This window comes from Pleurodeles waltl, chromosome 9 (assembly GCF_031143425.1).
Source record: "Pleurodeles waltl isolate 20211129_DDA chromosome 9, aPleWal1.hap1.20221129, whole genome shotgun sequence".
In the NCBI taxonomy this organism is placed as follows: Eukaryota; Metazoa; Chordata; class Amphibia; order Caudata; family Salamandridae; genus Pleurodeles; species Pleurodeles waltl.
In genome coordinates this window covers 784,172,996-784,190,218 of record NC_090448.1, presented here as the reverse complement: position 1 = coordinate 784,190,218, position 17,223 = coordinate 784,172,996, and the positions used below count along the sequence as shown (strand labels likewise).

Genomic DNA, 17,223 nt, shown 5'->3' with positions numbered 1-17,223 from the left:
CGTTTTGCGATTCGGTAACCAGGTTACCGAATTGCAAAACTGGGTTTGTTCATCGCAATGTGCTTTTTGCACGTCGCAAACAGCGAAAGTCGCTGTTTGCGACATGCAAAAAGCTACCTACATGTGGGTCTTGGTCCCTAATTAGGTCTGGTGTTAACAAAGACATTTTGTTTTTATTAAACTTCTATTTCTCTCTCTTTCGGCTGGCTTTACTGTGAGTGATCGCATTCTGCTCTTCCACAAGGAGCATGTTGGCACACAAAGTAGTTTTGTTCAGTGTCAGGAACTACAGTGGCAATCAGTGATGTAACGAAACTGGAGGGTGCCCCTTTGCAAAGAACATGGAGGAGCCCCCTCTCCAGACTCACTCAGGGCAAGTGCTGTGCTGAAAGGGCGGCTGCGGGGCCTTTGTTATGCCACTGGTGGCAACGTGTGCTTTTAGAGTTCAAAAACGTTTTTTTTTTTTTTGTCAGTGTTTGTTACAATGTTGAAGGCCTGGTAGCTCCCACAACAATAAAGTGTTACAAAAGCCAATGTCAAAACAAGACACGCATTGATGAAACTAAAAGACTTATAAAAATATGTAAGATCAGTTGGCTTTGTCAGTGTTTGTTTATTTTCATGCTTCCCATAATCGTGTTGAAAATGGTTACACTGATTTTCCATTAGAAATATTTTTGGGAAATACTAGCATGCATCAACACATTTTACTAAATGACACTTCATTTGCATCTAATCAGAGAGCATTCTGGGAGCATTATACTTAGTCTCATAGCCTAAACTTTTCAAACATGTGTATACACGTTTGTTTGTTTTTTTGTACTGGAACCAACGTCAGTAGTGAAGTGTGACCTTAAAACATTTATTTACAGCACTCACCCTAATAATGAAGGCTTTCAAATAATGAACCATAAATACAAGTTCGAACAGCATTATTTTTTGGAAACACATTACCTCAACTGCAGAGAGTTCCACTCTCTGTAAACAGGCAGCTAAAGGGTTTGTGCTGCAGAGGGTTGGGCCTACTTGTCCCAAGGACAAAGTAAACATAAAAACTTGTTGCCCTTGACCCCAAACCTGCTAAGCTTAGGGGAATGACCAACTCACGTGACTCTCCTTACTATTAAAATCTAATTTTCAAGATCTCATGGGTAGCTAGAATTAGTCCTAAACCAATGAACACCCTGTAGTTTAAATCCTGACAAGATTCTTTTGCATTAGGAGAGAGAGGTGGAACTTGATCTAGAATTAGAACATATGGTGTACATTCCGGTGGCAAGAGTAGGCTATTGGACCAGGTGTTTGAGGGTACTTATTTAAAGGTTGACATCCCTTTTGGGGTCGAAGAGCCTGACGCAGACTGCAGCGATCTAGCTCCAAGTTATCCCTAGGTGGTAATAGAGGTGCTGCACCCTACACAGCTGAAGTCACCTCATGTTCCCATGAAAGTGGAACCTCATTCATCGCCTGCCCTTTTCGCGGAATTGCCGGAATAGCCTGATTGCGTCTAGGGGCATCTGTGGGTGGCACAAGGAGTGAGTTCTAAATTATAGGTAGACATCAGGATCTTCTCAATGGCCTTATCTACATGTGCACAAATCTCAGAACATATGGAATTCAACTTAGATAATAACTTCTCCATTTCCTTCTCACAAATGTCATTTAAAAAGTCTATGACTAGCCTCTTCAACGACTCTTCCCCGTGTGCCTTTAAGGACTCTGAACAACCTTGATTGTAAGTGGGCAAAGTGGGCGTCAAGGTAGTTTACTGTTTCTTTGCAGGCTGGGATGATTTTCTAGTTTTTTTTAAGGGGGGCAGTAGAAAGTGAATTTATTTCGTCAGCTGAATCCACAACTTCTGTCAGGGTATTTGGCAGGACACAAGGATTACTGGAAATCCCTTTGATCTTTTCAGTTATAGTTCCTGGAGCGCAACAAGCAGCTCGGGAACAATTACCCTCCCCACCCTCATTAATGCAAGGGACTGAGACGGCTGATTGATCAGATGGGCCTGAGTAACTGGGCAGTGGTTCTAGTGACAGGTGGTGCGCAGCATCTAATTGCTGCTCGAACCTGCATATCTCCGAGTCAATTGGGCCCATGATGGAAGATAGGTGGGTTGTAATAGTAGATGTGAGATTATTAGGAATCTTTTTACCCACGTGGGAGCCCTTTGCTTTTCTTTTACCCATAGAACCGTGAAGTGATAACACAGTCCAAAAATAAAAAGAATTTTAAAAAAACAAACTAAGGGGCATAGTTAAGAGCCCTTAGCGCCTCGTTGCACCACATTTGCATAATTTTTTGAAGCAAATGTGACCCAACGAGGCCAAAAACGGCACACCATATTTATAAAGTGATGCAATGTTTGCATTGCGCCACTTTGTAACCCCTTGCGCCACAATATGCATGCGCCAGGCATAATGTATGCAAGCGGGCTTTCTGGCTCTAGGGGGGGCCGTAAAAATGGCACAAAGGTATCTATGAGATTTCTTTGCTCCATTTTTATCTGCTAAGTGCAGGCGTTAAACAGAGGCTCCCATTGAATACAATGGGCCTCCGGGTGCTTTGCAGGATTAGCGTCATCATTTTTTACGCTAATCCTGCAAAGCGCCGGACTAGCGCAAAAAATTATGACTCTAGTCACCCTAACTACCGCCATGGTGCACCATATTTTGAATACAGTGCTACCATGTTGGTGTTAGCGGGGGCGCTAAGGGGTGCAAGATAAGTGCAGCTGCACTATGTGCAGGGCCGCGTTTCATAAATCTGCCCCTAAATCTGGTAAAAGAAGACATCCGATATCTCATTATAATGAGTAACAATGTCTCTCATTTCCAGGGCCTAAGTGGGGGTGGCCCTGCTGCTTCCTGATGATAACAGGCAACGATGGGCTCAGTCTTTGCTCAGGCGCATGCCCGGGCACGCGTTGCAGGACTCCTTTCACACGTCAATGTATGTCCCTGACACCCTGAGCCCCACCTGCTTAGAGTGAGTCTGGGGGATGTAGTCCCGCCGTAAACCATAGTGCACAGGAAGTCAATAAGGCAGGAATGAGCACAGACCACACCTGCACTGCGGGCCTCCTTTTGTGCTTTAATGCGCTTCGCTGACTCCCCAGGGCCTACCTTGCCCAGAGTGAGCTTCGGGGACGTAGTCCCTACCCAGACCGTGGTGCAGAAGTAAATAAGGCTGGAATGAGCACAGAACACACGCGATTGGTAATTTTCCTGTAAGAATATAGTAACGGTCCGTATCTATCAGTCAGTCTACAAAGAAAAGTATTTGTGTAAGCTGGGTCTGCAGGGAGGACGAGTGGTATAGACCTGACAAAAATTGCAATCCAATTACAGGTCTTAGTTTTACATCATAGGCCTACAGTACAAACACGCAGGTGGGCTTTCTGTGAAATGTTTACTAATGATTATAAGATCTGTAGCTTTGCAGTTTTCCCCATATCGCAGGTGGATTGCCCATTCACCTTTGTGAGGACTCACTGCAGCTGTAAGGACTGTAGGAAGGAAGGCTGTTGAGCGGGCAGTGAGCAGGATAGTCATGTAGATAACTATGATTAGTATGTTGGAACCCAAAAGAAAACGCAAACCAATCGGTGAAGATGATCTAGCGGCCCTTCTGTACTTCATATGTTGATGATGAGCAAAGTGTGTAACAGAAGCAGTGTATTCATGTCCCAGTCAGGAAGATGGATAGACTCAACCCGCCAGGATCTTGTAGCAGTCAGGGCTACAGTGGTGTTCAGTGCAGAAGGTTACTGATGTCCTCTGTGTTACTTCCTACCTGTGCTGCCACTCGGCTTCTCAGATATACCACAACTTTCTCACAAATGGCTTTGTAGTCCTGATTTCTTTCTTTTTACATCCATCTCATATTCTCCCTTACTGGAGTAGTCCTTTCTCCCTCCTTTCCTCCTTTTTTCCTTTATCCTTTATTTAAGTTTTTTGTTTCGTCTGCCTTTTTTGCTTGTCTGCCTTCCTTCCCTCTTTACTTTCCCTGTACAACTTATTTTCTTTTATCTTTTGATTGCTTTATTTTTCCATCCCACCATCCCTTTCTTCATCCATCTTTTCTCCATGTATTCCTCAATGTGCCCCTTTAATTTGTTCATTCTTTTTTGTCTTTTTTCCTTTCTCCTGTTCTTGTCCAACATATTTCCTGTCTCTCCCGCCCTCAATTCCATTGATGTTTCTCTTGGATTTTTGTATCTCTACCTCTTTCTTATTCATACAACATACATCGTTGTCTTTGTTTTCTCTCTTTCCATCTGTCTCTTCCACTTTTAAATGATTTTTACTTGCTTATTCGTAGAGATCAATAAGCAAAAAACCTTTCTATGCAAGATTCCACAGTCAACCATTTCTTCCTGATGCCCCTGTGCTGGCTGGCAGGCCACCATTGGCCCACATTCTGGTATTATAGCAATACTTGTCACCTTAAGCCTCCTCCAAAAGAACCTCTCTCGATATGTCTCTATATAATCTCTGGGATGTCTACCTTCTATTACAGTCCATCAACACAGCAACCTACCATTTTACTTTCTTCTCTTTTAAACTTCTTGGACCTTTTCCCCTAAATGCTCTCTTTAGTGACCTCCAAGATGGACCCTCCCTTCTTGCATTCAAACCTGCTTTCTTAGCTAAACAAATCACCACATCAGTGATGAGGAGCTTCAACGTTGACCCTCATGAGTAATGGCTCACATCATTTCATCTCTCGCACGACAGACCACAGCAGGTCGCTCATAGATTTAGACTCGTTCCTCAGTAATCTACTGCTCCACCCTTTTAGGTTACCATTTCAGTATTTTATAAACTGACATGTTATTATGCTCAACATTTCAGTTTGAAATAGATTGTTCCAAATATCATCCATTTAATACCTGTCCCTACCTATAAGCCCATGTATATCGTTCAACTGCATTTCATCCCTGAGGATCAACAAATGCATCTCCTGTACTATACATCACCCCTGCATATCAGCCCTCTAATATCAGCTTTACTATATTAACGCCTATATATCAGATTCAGTATATCCACCCCTACATATTATACCTACTTATCAGCGGCAATGCATCATTCCCTGTATTTAAATGCTGCATATTAGCAAGTGCATATAATCTATGGATCCGTCCCTGTACATTAGCTCCTGCATATTAGCCCCGCTTATTGTATTGCATTGCGTTTATATAGTGTTTCATACACCGACGATGCCCCGGAATGCATTATAGGCTAGGTAGCACACAACACCATGGGAGAGTGATTGGTTGCAAGAGTGGTCCTCCTATCATGTCTTAGAACACTGCACCTAAGCATGCGATGGTAGGATGAAGAGTGAGAGAACAAATGTGGGCCTTATACCTAAATTCATTGTTGTTCCTACTTGATGGGTATCTGTCAGATCCTCCTAGGAGCAGTAGAGAAGAAGCCCATGGCCTTTTCCGGAAGCAAGCAGATATGCAGATGCTCCTTGTAATCCCCTGGATCATCATGTGAGCGGCCCACAGGCCGGCACGGCATGCAATGACACATGGTAGGTGATCTAAGGAGCAGAGTTCTTCCAAAAGTGATTCAACTTAACCCACAGGATGGCACAGGAGAGGCTTAGCCATGATACATGCTCTATAGTCTATAGGGTCCTCTCAGGAGAGAAAGCAACCCATGAGCATGCACTGGTTACAGGGAGCCTGCATGAATGCCATATGATATACATTCATGAGCGATAGAAGAGCAGCCCGAGGAATGCACTGGATGCAGAGAGCTACTGTGTGTTTAGGGAGTGACAATGTGAACCCGCTGGCATACACAAGAGAAATGCTGCCATCGTAAATCACCTTCCTAGGAGTGATAGTGGGGAATCCTCAGGCATGCTCATTACAAGTTAACAGAGTACCAAGTTCAAAACCAGGTGAGCAGGCCCACAAAAAAAAAGCTACGATGAGACAAATTTGTGAAATCTCAGTGAAATGCGATGGTTGATTGCTCAGCTCAGGGTAAATGACATTCACCCTTTGACAAGTAGAGGTGTTAGTGAAAGGCACATTTCAGACTTTGCTTGCTGGGGTCCACCCAGAAGTGACAGAAGAGTAACACTTGACATACATTGGTTACAAGCAGTCTGGATAAATGAATATGAAGCCTACCCGTATGCGATAGAAGTCGGCAGTGGATTGCATTGGTTACTCTAAGCCAGGATAAATGGCCATTGCAGTCTCCAAGAGCAACAGAAGAGCATCCTACAGTGTGCCCTGGTTATATGCTGCTAAGATAAACAAATATGGGTTCCCTCAGAAGTGGTAGAGGAGCCACCCACAGCATGCGTTGAATACAGGCATCCAATTAAATGCCCATTTGGCCCACCCAGAATTACAGAAGTCCTTGGTGTGCAATGGTTACAGCCTTCCTGGATAAATGCTTTCAAGGGTCCACCCAAAAGAAACAAAGGAGCAGCCCGTTGACTTGCGTCTGTTTAAGGCATCCAGGGTAAGTGCTCTCTGAAGTTAATTCAGAATGACCCGATGGCAACAATTACGGGCTTCTTCTGCTACTTCTGCTACTAACACTGGTGGTAGGATAGAACTGTGAAAGGAGTGTAATTAGTAGGTTAAATGAATAGTAGTGAAATAGATTGCAAGGGAAGGATAGGTGCCCAATGACTGCCAATACAAAGTGAATCTCCTCAACTACTGTGTATCATAGCCTGCATTTTACTCATATATCCGTAGATGCATAGGATTTTCCATGCACCAGATCCTATAATATGTTATCCCCTGCACATTAACTCCTGCATTTCAACTTCTGAGTATCAGGGGCTAATGTAGGTAGACAGTTGTGCCGTGGCTGATATGCAGAAGATGGCATGCAGGATGATAGGGCCTGATGCAACTGGGGTATTATGGGGAAGCTGATATGCAGGTGCCCACAGGCAAAAGCAAATTTACATGTGCTCATATGTTGTTGTCGATATCCTAGAAATGATATGGAGAGGAAGCTATACAGAAGCCTGTATGCAGGGGATGCTATTCATGGGTGATATACAGAACTGGTATACTGGGACAATGGAGGGCAGATACACCGTAGAAAGATTGTAGGAGCAGTTGTATGAAGCTCATCTGCCAAAGAAAAAAAGTTTGGACTGTTATGTAGACTGACCTGCAGAAGCGAATACAGGAGTTACATACACAGAGTAGGCATACACAAAAAGTGCCTAATTTCCTTTTGTTTAATTATGTAAAAAAAAAAAAAAAATGATGTGCCTGTGGGCCTGGTTTAAAACTGGGCAGACGGGTTACTCGGTCACAACAGTGATGGATATTCTGTCCGCTGAAATATGAATCCTATTCTATTCTATGGGATTTTGATTTCGGCGGCAGATTCTAAACCAGGCCCTGTATTTTAGCTTGAAATGTGTCCTTGCATACAAAATGAACTTGAGGACGCATTTTGCACTAAAATATAGCACAAAGCACACGAGCTGCAAACAGCAGCCACTCATGTTCTGTTCATTCACATTGTTCCTGTGCTCCCGTTATGGTATTTTTACGTGACTGGACATGAAATTTCGTGATGATACCAGAATAGCATAACTACAAGTGTAACGCAAAATGCCAGAAATTATGCAAGATTTAGTTGGCATAAGGAAAATTGCATGTGGCTAATACCGAGACCTTTAAAGAGGCCGAGATGTAAAGCTCTTACACAGCTGTGACTATGCAGAGGCTGATAACTGTGTCTGAAATGCATAGGGTGACCAGGTGTCCCGAATTTGACGGACAGGCCCAGTTTTTCATCAGCTTTCCCAGCAGATGTTTAGTAATTTTGGCTTATGTCCCGGTTTGTGGAGGGGGGCGACTAAAAATAGTGAGAAGCACGTTTTTTGGATGTTCCAAAGCAGGGCTAATTATCAGTTGTCATAAGTAAGCAATTTAATTAACAGGTTTGATGCTGGTTTAAAAAAAGTACATTTGTTGGTGCCTCTTTTGTGTTCTGATGTTGATGAGCGCTGTCATTCTGCGACACTCCGTTGACGTAAAAATGTAATCCTTCTATTTTTGCAAAATGTCCCGATTATCGGTGCTGAAGATCTGGTCACCCTAGATATGCATCTGTCACGTGCACGCATGATTCCAGGTGTCTCTAGGCAGAGGCTGATACATAGCGGCATGACACCTAGAGACACTAGCGCATACGCTTATTCGAAGCGATTATTTGCAGGGTAGAGATGCCACGCTCACGCCCTGGTCGGCGGCCCTGGCAGAGCCCTCTCTCTTCTGGGTCACAGGCTGGGACTGACACTCACGGGTGCTGGGCACGCAGAAGTTAACACGAGGCAGACACTGGCTGCGCAGCTCCCCGAGCGCCTGAGATGATTAAATTAGCATTTAGATGCGTTTTGTTTATCGCACAGCAGCACAGCCCAGCACTGGAGGGTCTTCTCACGCCGAAGACTGCTAATGGTGGCCGGCGTACCAGACGCTGGCTAATTGACGCACCATTTAGGGATTTTTCCCTTTGGTTTATACAGTGAAAAGTAAACCTACCAGAGAGCCGGAACACAAAAGGTCTGCGAGGAGTCGCAGTGGCTGGAGCTCTCACGGTTGAGCGTCCACCTGGGACGCAGCGAGTGCCAAGGCCTTGTAACTCTAATACGCGGATGCCAACTAATGGGGCAGCTCTTTCCGCCTCGTGCCGCACAGCTCTGTCTTGAACGAACTAAGGTGGAATTAGATAGCGAGAGACCAGGGGATGTCCGGAGAGCCACGTTAGCGTTGTGCAAAGCAGTGTTTTTTCTTCTCGTGACCCTTGCACACTTTTCACAAAACAATGAAAAATATGGGAATCGCGCAAAGTTGGGCATGGTTGGGAAAATTCTCAATGCTTTCAATTTTGCATACTCCCCATCGTCTCCGTTTTGTACGCGAGTATTTTTTGGTCTGCTTGTTCCTCGTGAGCCACAAGTCATTCCGGTTGAGTTATGCACTCACTTTCAAAAAATGGTTTTCAAAAACCCATCGATATATTTTTAGATATGAGGATACGAGAGAGGCTAAACACGATACTTTGTTATTTGGCGAATGATATGTATATTATCAAGGTATGTTTATGTGGAGTTAAGAATAGTAAATATATACTTACCCATATTTACTTTCAGGAACTGTATTTAAACGGGGGAAATGGGTGATGAAGCTCAGTTTTGTTGGCAATGCCATGGCTGCAGATAGTAGAAAAATGCTTGTGTGTGAAAATGTTCTGAGCAGTGTAAAACGTGTTGCTTCATTCCCTAAATTCATTTTTTGGGTAAAGGGGCTCGCAGTTTGTCTATGCAACTAATTGCAAGTGTCAAGAGTCAGTTATCCCTAGCAGTCCCTTAATGCAGACACTCAACAGAAACACAGCACCCTTGCCCTCAGCATTGCAGGGACCACTGAATTTGTTTAATATGCCCATTATTATGTTATAATATATTTTTAGTTTTTTTTTTTTAAATTAGTAACGAAGGCAGAATTCTTTGCCAGGTGACCTCAAATTAGAAAGTAGATATGTGTGTTTTAAAGCAAATTTTTGTCCTTTTCATTGTACCTAAATTTGTCTTTCTTTAAAAAAGAAAAGTAAATGCTTAATTCTGACCGAAATGCAATAAAATAGAAACGCTTGGTTCTCTGTGCCCTCTAGTCATTCAAGTCTTCTCAAGTGTCAAACCACTGGGTCATAGGATTAGCACACCAGAGTATGGTGCAATGTGTTTAAAAAACCACCAGGACCTATAGTAATTGTCTACATGTTTTAAATTCAAGATCCTCTCTTGCCCTTCTCCCCCAAAATGAGGCAGACTTGAGCTTTTCCACAAAAGCAGATATTCCAAAATAATTTCAGTGCACACTCATTAATTGTAGTCTCTAAATGTATCCCTCTTTCTTGCATTAGTCTCAGGAGGAAATACCCCGATAAACTACCTCCCACGTGCCGTCTCATGTAAAATATTTTTTTCATTTTCTAGGCAGAGCTCACAAAAATGAAATTCTCTTTTCAGAGTCACTAGACAGACCATGCCGGTTCTAGTGGTATTACCAACCTCAGTGGAAAAGGTTAATATTGTTGTCAATAATCATCATCTATGGTCTTGCAGAAAAGCCACCTTGTCCCATTCCCAAGTTAATTTGCCCATGAAATCAAGATCTAGTCGATGCATGCATGGAAAGGGAGTACATCAGTCACTGGTGTGCATTACCACTGCATGAGGTGTCTCCGGCTCAACCACAACTCAGGATCTTACAGATAATGTCAGGGTATGTGCTTTCAGGTCAGTGACGAGGGATAAAGAGTTACCATTAGTGCAATTTGCCTTGGCCCACTACCCCAGTATTGGAAGTTAACTGGTACTCCTAAAAAGACACCATACAAGTTGCTGCCATGGTGCATTTGAAGCAACAATTTCTGCCCTTTGGATGAAGCTCGGTCCTCATGAGGCCCACTTGCCTTCTGATTGAAACAGCACAGTAAGCAATACAGATTTTACCCCAAGAGCCATAGGGCCTTCTTATTCAGGAAAAGGCACTGTTAAAAAAACTGGGGTGAGATGTGTTGGAAATTGGATTGTGTAAATCATCAAGCTCTAGTTGGGCTGATAACCTCTTCTAATGCAGATCTCATGTCTAGTCTTAAAGCTGCATCGACAATTGTTGGAAGCATTGCTATCTCCAGCTGTCCTCCCTAAAAGCTAGAGGCATTTAGAAAACCAAGGCTTGCTACTGTTTGATGGTTTCATCCTAGGCTTCTTTGATTCTTACTGTAAATTGTTCTATGATTTACTCCTCCCATATGGATCATTTTCTAGGGCCTACATTTGAACATTTGCTTCACTGTTTCGGGAGCTTGAGTCTGTAGCGTTGCATACGCCTTTCCAGGTGCTGCATTGGAAACTTCTATATTATTTAGAAGGGCCATTTCTACAGTTTGTATACAGCCTTCATGGGTGGCTACATCTTCTTTGAGGAACCTGAGTTATTCTAATTGTGTTGTTTTTAACTGCTCCTGTATGTTGAAGAGGAAGAGCGTCAGAGGTATTTCTAACCCTTTTGGTTCACGGTCATATGATGATGCTGGTACTGCAGGAGACTCCTTTGGTTTCCCTACATGGGTTTATATGCACATACTTTTCTAGAGTTACACAATTCTAGCAGGTTGCTTCAAACTCAATCCAAGTAGTCCTTACCCACCTCCGCAGAGTCTACACTAGCAATCATTCTTTGTTCTCCCCAGTGGTGCATTTATGGTCTCTTTGTACCAAAATGTAAGTTGCCTGCAGTGTAGAGGAACTCTTAGAAGACCACATAGGGGCTGCCGGCATTAACCAGCATAACAAACATCATATCCCCGACAGTGGCCGATTTTTGAAGCCCAAACTCACTTTTGGTAAAACACAAACATGGTTATTACAAGGTGTAAGAAGGTGGCAGTAAGATAACTTCGGGAGGCACCTCAGGATCAGTGCTTCTTAACTACCCAGAGACACTAGTGGTTGATGTCTCATGCCCCAGATGTCAACCGTGCAGCCATGAATGCTTTAGAGGCTGATAAACAGTTTATTAAATCAAAGCAATGTATGGCAGAAGTCCATTCAATGGGGTCCATATTGCTCTAAAGACATGCACATGGTGTACACCTTATAGTTGTCCCAGAGACATTACCACATTTGTCTTTTGACTGAGTAAAGCTGTTTTGCTACAAAACTAATTACAATCTTAAAAAATGAAATAAAGAATATTGTTAAAGCCAGGTGTCTTCGCATAAAACTTTCTTTTTAGAGCAGATTTTTCATATTTGTGGCACTGAATGACACATTTTCAGCCACATCTACAAAGAAAGATTTTCAAATCTCAATTTTCTTTATACTTCAGCAAATGGCAGCTTATATGAGAACTCCAGATGCTCTCCCTTCATCACTAGTGCAGCACAGTGATTTTCCGTTACACGTATCCTCTTATGCAGGTATTCATTTATGCAATTTCTGTCCTTGGGGATGGATTTGTCGCGATCCCTGGAGTCTAAGAGTCTTGAAACTACAGGAATATAAATAGTGGACCCTACTAAATCTCTTGACTGGTTCGTTCTTTCCATTCGTGTGAACCTCTTCTCTCTAATGCATTTGCCATGTTAGACTTCTGATAATACCTTTCTGTTTTTGGAAACCCTTTCACTCTCGCCTGCACTCGCTCTCTCTCATCAAACATATGTCCTAAAGCGCCCATGTTGGCCACACGAAACAGTCCAACAAAATGTGCAAATTTGACAGATAAGAAAAGTCACCCTCACCATAGCATTCTGGAGCTCAAGGCCATAAAGTTAGTTCTATTGTGCTGTCTTCATTTCTTAGTTGGCCCCGAGGGCCATGCTTTCTAGGAGCACAAGAATTGTTTCAACACCTCCAAAGAGATATTGTGTCTGGTTTTAAGGTTGATTGACAAGCACAACATTCCAAGTAACACTCTTAGAAGGCCAATTTCAATAGTCAACAAATAGTAACTCCAACAAAAGGTGGTTGTGGTTCAACAGTATAGTGCTTAACAAATGGTTTCTTTGCGCAGCTGTGAAAATGCCATCAGTTTCGCCACAAAAAACATTTCTTGGCCAGGATTGGTAATTAATTCCCCTTTAGCCCACTGGTTACCTCCCTTTCCCATAATATTTTGCGTAATTAGGAAACATAAGTGTTATTCAATAACAATGATCTTCGGTCTTCTTAGACCCGATGATTTAGTACTGGATCATCCTTTGAAGGCCTCCCTTTTCAGAGTGAAAACCATAGTGGAGATTTTGCATTTTTACTAATCTCTTCTGGTGCTAAGAGGTATCTCACAAGATAAGAAATATACAGGAATACATAGCATTTGTGCTTCTTATGATCAAACTGAATTCCTTTTAAGACATGCATCCACTTTGCAAGATTAAACAAAATGGTACATATACTCTGCTCCTCCTGATTCAAGTATCACATTGCCACTGCCCAACAAGCCCTAATTGTAGTAGGATACTATCTAGACTTACATAAACCTTGATGTGTCACTAGACAAACTCACATCACCTTAACGTACAACTGCCTAGTCAGTCATGAACCTTATTGTGTTATTGCCATCATACCCCTTTAGTCAAACTTACTCCAAAGCTAGTCTGCCACTTCCCAACGTGGCACAGATTTCCTAATGTGCCACTTTCCAATCAGGCACAAAATGTAGTTTGCCATGTTCTAACCTTGCACCATTTCCGAACATTGCCTAACCTAGCCCCAGGTTTAATGTGCTACTTTGCAACCAGGGGTAGACGTTAGTGGTTACTTTCAAGACCAGTGGTTCTTAAGATTTTGATTTCTGTGGACTCCCACTTAATCATTACTGGAACTTTAGGATCCTCAATGAATCATTATTGGAATTCAGGGACCGCCCCCCCCCTCCCCCAAGTGATGATTAGTGGAAGCCAGAAAACCCACCCTAAGAAGTTTTCAATGATTTAAACTGCAAAACAAAACACAAAAGTACAGAAAGAAGTATTCATCAAACAAATATGTAATTGGTGAAATATTTTATTTAATTCACCAACAAATATACAAAAATCTATATTTTAATTTCAATGGGCAGGGTGGAGCTTTGTGAATTCAATTGAGACTGCTCATCTTCAATACTATATTTTATTTTATGCACTTACACTGCACCCACAAATCAGTCTGAAGATACTAACTCACTTTTTAGGCTCCAATTTCAAATCCCTTCAAATTTACAGAACGTTGTAATGTTTGCAGTTTTATATTTTGCTTCTTTATTTATAAACACTTTTTAATCATTCGAGGAGCACGTGAGTAGACTTCTTGGACCCCCAGGTTAAGACACACTGTACTAGACTACAAAATATGTCACTGTGTGACTAACCATCCTGGCAAAGACGTTCACAGATCACCTGCTGCAGACCTTCATTTGATACAAACTTTTCTGTGCTACCTACTATGCAATCGCAAACCAAAGTGCGCCACTGCCCAGTCGTTCACAAATCACATTATGCCCCTGTCTAAACTGTCACAGTACATCTCAATCAAAGCTGGCAAATATTATAGTGTGCTACTGGTTAACTTGGCACGCCCGTCAATTTTGCATTGACTTACCTGGCATAAACGATAGTGTCACCTGAATCGGTCTCTCTCACTTGAGTTGCACATATAGCTTCACATACACGATTATGCACAAATGCGAAACCACTAGCTTACATATATACACATGCAAAAGCATGCAATCACAAAAATAAAAAAAAACACAAACAAGCACAAGCAGTCATAAAGATACAAAATGGTAGCACACGAATGCAAACATGCACTTATAACTAAATCACTCAATGAAAGTCATGTGAAACCTAACCCCGAGAAACGTATACCCCATCTGGTCAAACCTCAGTGTTCGACAGTGCTACACATATACTTACAACAAAGGAAAAAATACCTGTCGCCTGTGTGCCGTCCACAGTGGAGCATTGGCCTCTCACTGCTGCATTACCACAAGGGAAGTTAAGTCCTCCTACTAAGTGGGACTATGGCCTCTGAGCTCAATTCTATTCCAAATTCATGGGACCCTCACCTCTGTTGTAATTCTATGGTAAGGACACCATCTCCTTGTTACCTAACTCTGTGCCGTTGAAGGCTCCTCACTTCTAATCTAGCCCCATAGGAGCAACGGGTACTTAAAATGGGAGCCCAGTTGGTGGAGATATCTATGTGGAAGGCGTAGTGAGGATGAACGAGGCTACCCCGCCCTATACAATAAAGATTTCGTTTTGGCACTTGAGAAGACTGTACAGTTTCCCTAGTCAGTTTAAGTGCGTAACCAGGACACACTTAAAAATTCATAAAAATCAATGCAATGGACCAAAGTTTGCTTTCCTCCTTTCCTTTTTGGTTCTGTTTTGTGTCCAATCCTTGTCATTCCCACTTCAGAATAACAATTTAAACATATTTATTAATTACATTGATAACTATGGTCACCACAGAAAAAATTAAAGTGTTCAGAATAAAAAAAATCTTGTCTTTCTGCCAGAGCATCTTACACAGCTTTGTTTTGTAATTTTTTTTTCTTCATGCTAAAATATGGCACGGCAATTTGTTGATGTAAGTTGACTGAATTCCGTGGTATCCTATCTTATTTTACAAACAGACAGAACAAAGGAAAAGAGTAAGAGAGAAATTAAAGAGCTATTTGTAGGTTATTTTAACATGATGATGTACTTCTAAATTTTGCTTTGATAAATAAAAAAACACATAATTTTTCTGTTAAATTGTATTTTTTAAACCAAGACAGAGCAGTTTATACATTTTAAATGTGAGTTTAGAGAGAGAGAGAATAGTCTGTTACTTTATTAGCTAAAGTTGCTTTAAGAGTAATTTAAGAATAAGAGACAGAGTCTTAGATTTACCTTGGAAATGTCTCTATGAGGTTTTGTCCAGTGTGAGGACTTCTGGCTTTATAGTAACCTCTTTTTTTTCTGTTCTCTATCTCTCTTTTTCTAGGAGGGGAACTCATTTTGCCCATAATCACAGAAGATTCCCTAGACACCCCACCAATTGCCACCCGGTCACCGTTCATCCCACCGCCCCCAACTTACCGTCCCTTTCTAACAGTGGTACAGACCACTCAGGACACCCTTTCGCCCCCTTCCCATCCCAGACCACCCTGCCTAGCTGACCAGGAGGACAGCGACTGTGAGGATGGCATTGAGGTGTCTGGCTATTCCTCAGGCGAGGTCTTTGATTCCAGCTTACCCCCGACAGATGACGAAGACTTCTATACTTCCTTTCCCTTGGTCACTGATCGGACTTTGTTATCCCGGCAGGATGGAGCCTCTAAAAAGTCCCAGCCCAATCTTAGGATGAGACAGTCTACCTCCTTGCCCCCCAACCTCCTGACCTCCACTGCATCCCCTGACCTGATCCGTAATATCCCTGCTGGCAAACTGAATCACCCAGACCCCATGAAGCCCCACCCTGACCAGCACCCACCTGTTCCCACCTCCCTAGAACTTGACAGGCCAAACAGCCGGCAGAAGAACGCTGGTATAACCTCTTCCCCCAATTTCCACAATTTCCCTACAGCAAACCCGACAGGCTCTGGGGAGCGAGGACCCCCAGGAGCAGTGGAAGTCATCCGTGAGTCGAGCAGCACTACGGGCATGGTGGTGGGCATTGTAGCGGCAGCAGCCCTCTGCATCCTCATCCTCCTCTACGCCATGTACAAATATCGCAACCGGGATGAGGGCTCCTACCAGGTGGACCAGAGCCGCAATTACATCAGCAATTCAGCACAAAGCAATGGGGCCGTAGTGAAGGAGAAGCCAGCTGTGGCAACCACCAAGACCAGCGGCAAGAGCAAAAAGAACAAAGACAAGGAGTACTATGTCTGAGGTCCCCCTGGCAAAATCCAGACCAGGAGGAGGTCACCAACCAAACGAGACACAATTTTGCCATCACCTGCCCCCTCTCTCTCTCCAGCTGACAGCCCCCTTCTCCAGTCATGTCCACTATCTTACAAGTATTTCTTCTGGTTTTTGCTTCCGAACTGGGACATTTTACAACAGTCAAAGGGAGAGAGAACAAAAAAATCTAAACTTACCACTAGCAAAACTTTCATTTGATTTCTATTTTTTGCGGGAAATGGACCTGGACTTAAAAAGCAACGCAAAAAGAGAAAAAGAAACAAGATATGATGAGGAAGAGATATAAAACAAACAGAGAAGGAGGAAATATATAAAAAAAACTGTCCCGACACTAGGAACTTTAAACAGTGTGGGGAAGTTGTCTTCGGATGCTTTCTTCAACAAGAAATTGTCCATCTGCTGCATTCAGTACCAACTGTGAGGGGGGTCAAGCGTGCTTTGAGATGTAGAGGGGGGAGGTGTGGCCTGCAGTCTCCTTCTGGATCCGCTCCCTCCCCACCTCTTAGCCTCCTCATCTTCAGGGAGCCAAGAAAAGAAAGAGAATCAAGAGAAGCAAATGAAAAAGCAGGGAGTTTGTCTTGGGGATGGGCGGGATTGGGCGGAGACACAAAGACATGTTCAGCACCCAGTAACTACTCGCACCATCCAGAAAAAGTTGACCAATCTGTGTATGCGTGAAGGCTTTAGGGAGGGGAGACCTGGACAGGGTTTTATTGTTTTTAATCATTTCTACGGTTACTCGACC

At 42.9% G+C, this 17,223-nt stretch overlaps 1 protein-coding gene across 13 annotated transcripts in view; it reads left to right on the top strand.

Moving 5' to 3' along the window:
• The window catches only part of NRXN2 (neurexin 2), a 1,698,261-nt gene extending 1,681,256 nt beyond the window's left edge, over positions 1–17,005 (top strand). For 5 of the 13 annotated variants that reach the window (XM_069207988.1, XM_069207990.1, XM_069207987.1 and 2 more), the window contains one exon: positions 15,556–16,721. In XM_069207988.1, the coding sequence (XP_069064089.1) occupies positions 15,556–16,445 (890 nt within the window). In that variant the 3' untranslated portion in view covers positions 16,446–16,721. Of the gene's footprint in view, positions 1–15,555 lie in introns of all 13 variants that reach the window. The other 8 variants (XM_069207998.1, XM_069207997.1, XM_069207992.1 and 5 more) reach the window with 4 other exon arrangements.
• Positions 17,006–17,223: the final 218 nt, after the last annotated feature.